Below are 10,698 nucleotides of genomic sequence, written 5' to 3'. Positions count from 1 at the left end.
ATATTGAGAAACGTCAGTGCTTTGCTTTGATGTTCTAGTTTGGAGTATATTGAGAAACGTCAGTGCTTTGCTTTGATGTTCTAGTTTGGAGTATATTGAGAAACGTCAGTGCTTTGCTTTGATGTTCTAGTTTGGAGTATACTGAGAAACGTCAGTGCTTTGCTTTGATGTTCTAGTTTGGAGTATACTGAGAAACTTCAGTGCTTTGCTTTGATGTTCTAGTTTTGGAGTATACTGAAAACTTCAGTGCATTGATGTTCTAATTAGGAGTGTTCTGAGAAACTTGAGTACTTTGCTCCTTTATAGAAATATACTGAGTGATTTGATGTGCTTACTTTTCATATATGTTAAAAAGATAGTGTTTGTAAATTTAAATATAATGCTCTGTGTGCAAACTACAAAAAGAAATGCAAATAAATTAAACTGTGTAGGAAAAGAAATGGTTATTTTCCACTTTATCTAATGCATTTCTAGAAATTGGTCTTAGACTTCATATAAGGCAAAATAGTACTAACAAACATCCTGTTGGTGTGAACATACTTCTTAGTGACTCTGAGAAAACCTATACATTGGATTAAACAATTTTCAAAATACATAGTCTACTTATTATAAAGATGATTAGCTTCATAAGTGATAACCCTAAGTAATGTTAAACTGTTAAGTGTCCCTGTATATATATATTTAATTTTGTGTGTTAGTAGTGATGAATGACAAACTAAATTCAAACCTTTACAGAGTTTGAAACTTTCATCATTTTGACATACACTTCCAAGTCTTGACATTATGCTGAAATTCAACAACTACTAAAATACTATATGTGAACTGGTAATGCTAGAATAGGCCAGGCTGTCTAAATATACTGCGTGATATAAAAATGTAACTACTTTAGATTATACTATGGAATGGTATATAACCAACTAAAAATAGGCTAATGTATAAAAGGTTCACATAATAGCATTTAAACATGGAGTGACCTTTCAGCTTTGTGCTTGTTGTAAGATTTAATAAACTCTCACAATTAACAAGATTGTGTAGCATGTCACAAGTTTAAGGATTACTTATCTACAAAGGGAAATGTTTAAAAAAAATTTGAACTTTACACTCTCTCTCTTATCTAATTACTTACAAAAAAATTAAAAAATAAACTTAAAAATTAAGAAAAAAGTGTCACACTAAAAACACTTATCTGTCGTATCATTAACATATATACTCCCAGTGATTACACACTTACCTCTTTGAGAGCTACGACACCAATCAATCGTCCAATAGCTGTGACATAGGCATGATTTAGTCCAAGCATAGAGAACAGAGAATGAACCTGCACATAAAATATTAGTAACAAAATTATAATAAGTTAACATTCTGTGTGTTAAAAACTCAAATGAAACTTAAGCCACCAAGAAATTTGAATCAAAATTGAAGTCTTTATTTAAAGAACTCTTCTACAGCTCCAATCTTTCAGAGCCTATTGATATGATATGAAAAACACAGAGTGAAATCATTTTTGATAACCAAAATAAGGTCACTTTATAATTACTTTAATTTTTGATTCTTGTTTTAATGACATAATCAAATATAGTTAAATCTACCACACATTTAATATTCTAATTTTTGGTCTTTTTTTTCTCACCAAACAAAGTGATTCAATAGTTTGTAAGAAACAATTTGTACATAATTAGCTACTAAGTTAACTTTAAATATTTATTTTGAAAATAGAAAATAACTATCTTTTTTCAAAGTTTAATTTGATAGTTAGTTATTGACAACACAATATATCCTCCCAGTGGCTCAGTAATAATTCTGGAAACTTATAATGCTAAAAACTAGATGTAAACACTCATGGGCACAGCACTGATATTCCATAGTGTAGCTTTGTGTTTAACTACAAACAAAAAAACTTCCTTTTGATGGTTTGTCCTCTAACAGTGAAGTAATAAATGAACATATGAAAATTTTGATCAATCCTAAGTGTAAAACTTATGAATTATTCTATCCAGTAAAAATTACATGCTACATTATCTTCAGAAGAGGGTTTTTAGTAACAAATATAAATTTTTATATTAAGAGCTAAAAGACTTCTGTCTGTAAGTGTTACTACACATGTTGGTATTTCAGCCTAGTACAAGGGAATGGTATAAATGAAACAGACTAGCTAGCTGAAAAATTGACAAGTACAACTGGAAATATTTCATGTCAAATCATTAACTTGCTAAGTCTTGAGATAGGGGTGTTTAAGGAATCAACTGTGAATGGATTGGCTGCATGACAAGTTGCTCAAGGACCACAGTTACGAAGTTTATGTAGTAATAGTAGCAGTTTGAATGGTATGCACATACATATTATACACTACGATATTTTACCTATATGATTACACAGGCCTGAACTTCATAAACGTTATTTTTCTTTTAATAATGGATTTTCCATAATTCAGCTATGCAGATTTTGAAAAAAGTATTCATTTTTTTCTATCATGTATCGATATTTTACAAATTAGGAAGAACAAAAAACTCTTACTTAGATCAAATTATTATTTCATTTACCACAATAAACATTTTTTAATATTATTTTGTTACGTTTGGGTTCTAGAATGATTGATAAGACTCGCATTGTGATTGGTCTAGAGAAATCTATAGCCAGTGTTTGTCTACATTTTAAGTATAAAAAAATGTGACCTGATTTCAGTGAAAATGATTTACTTATGTAAAACTACATATTATGTTTTTTGAAAAATCTGTATGTGATGGAGAAAAATGGATATAATTTTCGGATTCAGTGTACAGAAATTACTGTAGAACATGTAAAAATTTCAAGACAATAAAACTATTGCAGAACTGCGATATTTAATCTTAATTTAACTTTGTTAGATAGTATTTTGTAAAAAATTTTCTTTCAGCTTTTTCTGATATCACAGCTTCAAAACATTACTTTGATAAGAGAAGTCTTTTCCACAAGCTGAAATGGTGATGGATCAATGTGACATTTGGTGAAATCCACAGGCTGACTAAGTTGGTTTTCTTCCCATGCTAGTTGCTGATTAAAAATAAACACTTGTATAAACTCACTAATTCTACAAGTACTACACGTACTTTATGACAAAATCACATTAAACCAAATATTTCAGAAAAAGGGTAGCCGAGCTTGGAAACTGTAAGCAAAATCAGTTCTTATCAAAGCAGATAGGTTGATTTTTAAGATTCATAACATGGATAAATTAGTATGTAAAGTTATACACAAACTATTCTTTACATTAAAATACTTTTATTTTATTTGTGGGCTTTTGGCTCTCTTAACAGTCTTCATCAAGCAACAATATTCATTGTAGTCCAGCAAAGGCTCTGGCAAGAAGGCCAAAAGCTCACATATAAAATAAAAGTATTTTAAGATAGAGAACAGTTGATGTATAATTTCACAAGACAGATAGGTTGTTAATGGGGGAATGACATCCTCAGCTTGTCATTTCAAAAGATTTATATATGTGTCACAGTTGAAGTAGATGTTAATTTTACTGTTCCACAACTAGTTTAGAACATATCTATAATCAAGAATATTTAGATAACATTTCTAAATTTCACATAGGTCCTTGTTAGCTAGATGTCAAAAGGTTGTAAACATGACACTAATCCTTTTGCTTAGGAAAAAGGTTAAAAACATCAAAGTTATCTCATGGAAGTTTCTACCAGTTTGACTCTGTTCTATTTCCGTGAATAAATCTTTTACTTTGGGTGTGATGACAATACTGATAATCATATCTGAATTATCACCCACACATAAAAAAATATTGCAAAGTCACTACATCTTCATGAATCTATATTAGCTAATTATACTAATATCATGACTACAGTATTGAAAATTCTGTGGTAAAACATGTAGGTTTACTTTCAAATTTGTAGGTTTTATAGGTTTTTTTTAGACACTTTGCCCCAAAATAAAATAGAAAAAAGATGAAAATGAAAATTTCACTGGGAGACCTGTGGGAAATTAAGTATTGTGGAACATCACTTTTGAACCTTGGTCTGACTTGAAAGTGTAGTATTACTATATTCTCTGCTTGGTCCTTATCCTATGTAGACATTTTTTGGAAATCTTCTGTCCAGCTACAGCTGTCAGTTTGAGTTCAAACAGCTAGAAGCTGGCCAGTAAGCTATAATTTACACTATCGTCAATGAATACATTGTTTTATTTGTTCACTTGTGTCATTTATTTTAATACTCTGCATAACATTTCCATGATCTGCATTTTGTGAATACTTTTAACTACGATACCACACATCTTTAATAGAATGAAAAATCAACCTCCTTAATCTTGCATTGGATATTAATGTAATGTTGGGTTTTAGAAAAAAAACTAAACCAGAAAAATTATCACCAATTGAAAATTGGTGAGTTTGTTTCATTAATGTATAGAAAATTAAGTTAAATTGTCTCAACATTAATAAAGCTTAAAATGAAAGTGGTTTTTCTATTAAACATAACTGAATCACCAGCATGTTTTTCTACAAACTTTACTATTTTTTATAGAACTCTTGCATGTAGTTGTTTTAGTAAAAATAGCTAAATTCCTGATTATTCTCATTTTATCTTTAATAAAAGCCCACAGTTCTAGAGAGATATTACACTAGCAAGGTATGTGCAGCAGGGTAAAAGTTACTATACAGTTGATACTACATGGCTGGTACTAAAAAATATGTTATGAAGACAATAGAAACCAATCTATTTATTGTTTGTTTCAGAGAAATAGTTAAAAAGTAAACTATGTTCTAAATGAAATAACTGAACAGACACTTTTACCCCACCGTGTATATAAATGTTAACTAAAGAAAATGCTTAATACTTACCTCTTCAGGTGACATGTCTATTATTCGTTCTTTTGGCTGCATAAAAAGTTTTAGATACAGATATAACTCGGTTATAAAATAAAACATTTCAATAAAAACACTGAATTTTATGCTTTAAATCAACTAAGACATTTTAAATTCTCCAAGTCTAGGGAATAATTATATTCAATGTTATTTCTCCCAGTATTCTGTGCCCAATTCAACTAAAGTACCAAATTTTAACAAACACAAAAACTACTGAATGTTCTCTTAAAAAACAAACATATATTTCAGCAAAACTACATTGCTTTTTATTCTTCCTAAGAATCAGAATCTTAATTCAAATACTAAGTTTGTTCTGGCATCACATAGTGATGTTCCACATTAAACATAATTTAGAAATTGGTTCATTACATTTTTTTGAGTAAAATACCATAAAAAACTAACTATTTAACTCATTTTATAAAATAAGATTTCATGTTTCTAAAACTTTAAGTTTTTACTACTATATTACTATACTTAAAAGTGATAAATAAGACAGCAGCATAAACTTATAAATTTGTGAGTATTATGTAATATTTCTAACACTCTGCCATCATATCTTGATTTAGTGAAATAAATGGGCAAGAAATAATTAATAAACAGATAATGGAAGATACTCTGTTACATGGAAGAGTAACAGAAGATACTGAAGAGTCAAATAAAATATTCAGTTTAACATGGAAGAGTAACAGAAGATACTGAGCTTTATAAAGAAGAGTCAAATAAAATACTCAGTTACATGGAAGAGTAACAGTTTATAAAGAAGAGTCAAATAAAATACTCAGTTACACGGAAGATTAACAGAAGATAACAGAAGATACTGAGATACTTTATAAAGAAGAGTCAAATAAAATACTCAGTTACATGGAAGAGTAACAGAAGATACTGAGCTTATGAAGAAGAGTCAAATAAAATACTCGGTTACATGGAAGAGTAACAGAAGATACTGAGCTTTATGAAGAAGAGTCAAATAAAATACTCAGTTACATGGAAGATTAACAGAAGATACTGAGCGTTATACAGAAGAGTCAAATAAAATACTCAGTTTAACATGGAAGACTGTCACAGAAGATATTAAATTTCTTTCTATACCAAGGTTTATCTTGAAAGAAGTTCAAAACGTATGACTGAAAGAAACACCTTAGCAATTCAATCTATACACTACATTACTACTGAAATGTTGTTTACAAACAAGTGTAATGAAAGAGTAAAAGTTAGATCACAACTTAAAATTTCTGGAAGCTAGCATTTTATACACTTCATTGACTTGTTTTATTATACAATGCAGATGACTAAAACCATAAACAAATTTAAGATGTCCTATTTCTTAACTCACAGCCACAAATATCATTAACAGCAAGGGTAAACCAACTGATGAAACAATGCATTCTAATCTTTATAAGTAGATAAATAAAAAACAAATATATTTAATTAGCTATACTGAATGTCAGATTTATTCTAAGTACATAGCTTACTCTGATTGGAAGTTGTTATTATTTAGTCATACGATTTACACATTTAACTTTATGGGATAACACTTATCTTATCATTTGATTGCAAATAAAATTCTAGAAAAAATATAACTTTCTATCATTACTTTTAAACTTACTAGTTGTACACGTTTTTGGACGTTTGGGGTTGTTGGTCCACTACCATCAGACTAAAAAAAATTATTATGAAATAATAGTTCAAATAAAAAATCTTATCCAAATATCACTGCTTAAATTAAATATCATACAGTTTTATTATTATGTATAAAGCACATATTATTAAATCAAACTACAATTTGACCAAAACTGACAGTTAAACTTTGTCATGTGGTTTATAATAAAATGTACTACACAAGGTGGTGTGAAATGTCAATGTAACGAATGTTTATATAACATTTTGATTACTCACAGCTATGTTAAATCGAAATTTATGATATTATTTAGACAGACTGTTAACTGAACTTATAATAAAATAAATGGATTTTCATTAACAATAATGATTTTTAATAATTACAAATACAGATGTTGATTTATGGATGAACTCTTGTATGCTATTGACATTAACATGCTCAAATATTTAGTTATATAAATATAAACAAACGGAAGCAAAAAATAATTCTTTAATTCAAATATGAAGTGTTTTAAGAAGCACAACACATGATATATGAACAAACTAAACTCAAAATTTAAAAAGTAGAATACAGAAAATAACCTGACAATACTTGATGTAATAATTAGTATCTGTAGGTACAAAGAGAGCTAGTACCAACCAATAAATGGTGAACATTTTTTTTTGTCTTATTTGTTACAGTGTAGGTTTTAACTTATTCTATCCTTTTAAAAAAAAAATATAATTGCTCTGAAGAAAAGACAATTGATATTTGAACACCTGAGGTTTTAACCAGCTAAGTTACTAGGTATAACGAATGCTAAAAGTCTCAGTTTTTACTACATTGTTCTTCCATAAAGACAGAACTTTGTCACTTCTATATATTTATTTTTAATTTTGACTTAGTTTGTGTAACATTTAAAATTCCTTTGTCTTCAAAATGTTTTAATGATCTGATGGCTGAGGCTGAAAATGAATAGAGTTTTAGATACGATTTATCTCTTTCTCGTAAGCTATAAAATTCATATATATATTTATCACTAATAAACATGGACAGGAGTTACACTACACTGATGCAATAGAAATTTACCTTATCACCAGAGTTAGCATCTTGTAGAGTCAAAGATTTCTTAAAAACTGCTTCAAATGCCTGCCTTAATCTTGAATCTGGTCAAAATTAGGGAGAACATGTCATATTTCCTTTCATTATGTAAATAAAACATAACTGAAACTTTTTATTAAAACATTGACTTTACAGGTAGAATTCATATTTTAACATTTATCACTGCAGTTAAAAGTATTTAATAAGTAAATGATTTACATATTTGTTGATTGTTTCAGAAGCTGTTGAATTAATTTATAAATACAATTAAATGTGCAAAATATTTTTTAATTTTTCAAAATAAACACAACCTGATCACTTTGTGCACTTCTCTCTACACAGTTCAGTGATGATGTAATGACAAAAATAATGGTTTAAATGAAGATTTCAACTAGAGCAATAGGTCATACTTTTTATTTCAGTTTATTATAATATTTAAACACTAAAGCTATCCTCTACAAAAACAAAAATAAGTTTTATATTCCTATGTTAGTTAAAGTGTAAAGTATATATCAGTAACTTGTTTTCAAAAAGTGGTAAGTTTGCTTGTGTTTTTTTTTAACTTTATAGGCAATAAATTTTATAATTTCTTACTTTAATGTCTTGCTACATGCCTTATTTCTAAAATTACCAACTTATATTAATACAACCAATTTAAATAATTTAAGCCTACGTCAGCCATAAGCAAAATGAATCTTGTAAGATGTTGTAATGATTACAGACAAATGATAATTCCAATTTTAAAGAAACTATCCATCTGTGCATAATTTCTAATGTACACTGTTTGTGCTTTAAAAATATATTAAATTTTCATAATCTTCCATTAAGTAATTTTTCACAATCTTATTTACATCAATTACTAACAGTAAATTATAAACTTTTACTTTTAATTAATACTTCTTTACAATTTAATATTTTCATACCAATGGGTTTTATCTGAAAAATTATTCCATCTTTCTCTATTGGCTTCTATTATACTATTACTGAGTTATTACATATAAAAGATACCAGATTTGAAAAATACCAATTCATTGAAACCAATTCTTTAAAACCGCATCCCGTAGATTCTTTGAAACATATATTCACAAGCATTATGTGTTCACTGCATAATTAGCACTACAAATTTTCACATATCACACTGGCAACAAAATTTAACATTTTGCAATAAAATATCTTTTTTGTTATAGTACACATACAATGCATTGCATACAACCACTTCACAGGACTAATAATTGTCAATTGATGTCAAAGACTAACATATCAAAACAATTTTCACTTTTTTTTTCTTCTTCAAAGAACACTGCCAGTGGGTCACTTCATCACTTACTCAATTGTCATGTGAGGTCAAGGTCATTGATATTATGGGGTGTTATCGTTTGACCTGCATTGTAACCTTAATTCCAAGTTTCTACTCTTACGGGAATTAGAATGAAACGAAAGAGTGAATGGATATTTATTTGTTAAAGACAAACAAGTGCATGAAAAAGTTTACTGGAAATGTTAGCAATTTGAAAAAAAATGCAAAGGTTATGTGATAAAAATTGTTGATAACGTAAGTCGAGATTGTCATGAGCACAACCATTCTGGCGATGCCACTGGTATTGAAGCTAAGAATGAAATGCACAGCATATGAAATGATTCAAATAATACACATGATGCATCATATTATATTGTCTCACACACATCCTTTGGAATCAACCGAGCTGCAGCAGCTATGTTGCCATCTATAGATAGCATAAAAAGAACTATTCAGAATTTACTTGGGAAACAAAATCTAGGGTTACTTACTATTCAGTTATTTAATTTAGAACATAGTTTACTTTCTAACTATTTCTCTGAAACAAACAATAAATAAATTGGTTTCAGTTGTCCTCATAATTTGCTTTAGTACCAGCCATGTAGTATCAACTGTATAGTAACTTTTGCCCCGCTGCATATACCTTGCTAGTGTAATCTCTCTCTAGAACTGTGGGCTTTTATTAAAGATAAAATGAGAATTATCAAAGGAATATTATTTTTCCAGAAGAGTACATTAAAACTTAAAATGGAGAACAGTTTTTAATGTTTGACTCTGGTGCGACAGATGATCAAATATTGATTCTCTGTACAAGAAGGAACTTAGTTACTGGCAAGTTCTGGTCATTTGTATGCTAATGGAACACTTAAGACCATTACGAACATTTTTGAACAATTATATATGATTCATGGGTTGCAAAAACATTGTCATCCCTTTAATTTATGCATTGTTTCCCAATAAAATGGATCCATATATATTAGACTTCTTAGAGAGATAAAGGAGTTAGTATCTACCTTAAATCCTATGTCTGTGCTAACAGATTTCAAACTTGCAAGGATAAATACAATTAACATTGAATTTCCATGTGCAAGTTAATCGTGGGTGCTTTTTCCATTTTTGTCAGTGTATTTATAATAAAATTAATGAAAATGGCCTCACTCACAAAGATACGACACAGATGCAGACTTTGCAAAGATTTGCATGCTCTCTGCACTAGCAATTATTTCTACAGACCACATTGCAGAGATTTTAAACTTTCTTATTGATGAAAACATTTTTCCACCTATGGTCGATTATTTGGAGGATACTTGGATTGGACATCCTGATCGAAGACAATGATGCTGACCTACTGTATTTAAGCTTGAGATGTGGAACTGCTACAAAGGCGTGCAGCAGGGCTTGCCAAAAACTAATACTATAGAAGGATGGCATCGTGGCATTTTGCAACAAGTTACTGCAAATCATTCAAATATATGGAAGTTCATTTCTGAAATAAAGAGGGAACAAAGTCTGACAAGCTACGTATTGAGCAACTTTAGAGTGGTCAGGAACCTTCTATTGGTCAAAACAAATATTGTGACTGTGCAGAGAGATTAAAAAGACTTGTCAATGTACTTCAACCAATAAATAATGTGAATGATTACTTACATGGTATTGCACACAACATAAGTTATTAATTATTACATGGTGAAAATAAATAAATACTGAATCAAATGGACAGTAACTGACTGTTGTAGAAACCTACAAATAAAGAGTACAATGTTCTGAAAGTCTTCCTGAAGACAAAATATGGAAGACTTTTCGAAACGTCGTCCTCTACAATTTGTAGGTTTCTACAACAGGTAG

General features: G+C 29.2%; 1 protein-coding gene across 1 annotated transcript in view; it reads right to left on the bottom strand.

Moving 5' to 3' along the window:
• LOC106457023 (chloride channel protein 2-like) overlaps positions 1-10,698 on the bottom strand; it is a 67,780-nt gene that overhangs the window by 5,391 nt on the left and 51,691 nt on the right. The window contains exons 20-24 of the mRNA XM_013916407.2: positions 7,545-7,621; positions 6,465-6,515; positions 4,835-4,870; positions 2,926-3,030; positions 1,232-1,318 (exon numbers count right to left, since the gene is read on the bottom strand). Coding sequence (XP_013771861.1) covers positions 1,232-1,318; positions 2,926-3,030; positions 4,835-4,870; positions 6,465-6,515; positions 7,545-7,621 — 356 coding nt within the window. The remainder of the gene's footprint in view (positions 1-1,231; positions 1,319-2,925; positions 3,031-4,834; positions 4,871-6,464; positions 6,516-7,544; positions 7,622-10,698) is intronic.

Source organism: Limulus polyphemus, unplaced genomic scaffold, assembly GCF_000517525.1.
Source record: "Limulus polyphemus unplaced genomic scaffold, Limulus_polyphemus-2.1.2 Scaffold282, whole genome shotgun sequence".
Classification (NCBI taxonomy): Eukaryota; Metazoa; Arthropoda; class Merostomata; order Xiphosura; family Limulidae; genus Limulus; species Limulus polyphemus.
The sequence above is the reverse complement of the archived record's forward strand: the minus strand, read 5'-3'. Positions and strand labels throughout refer to the sequence as shown.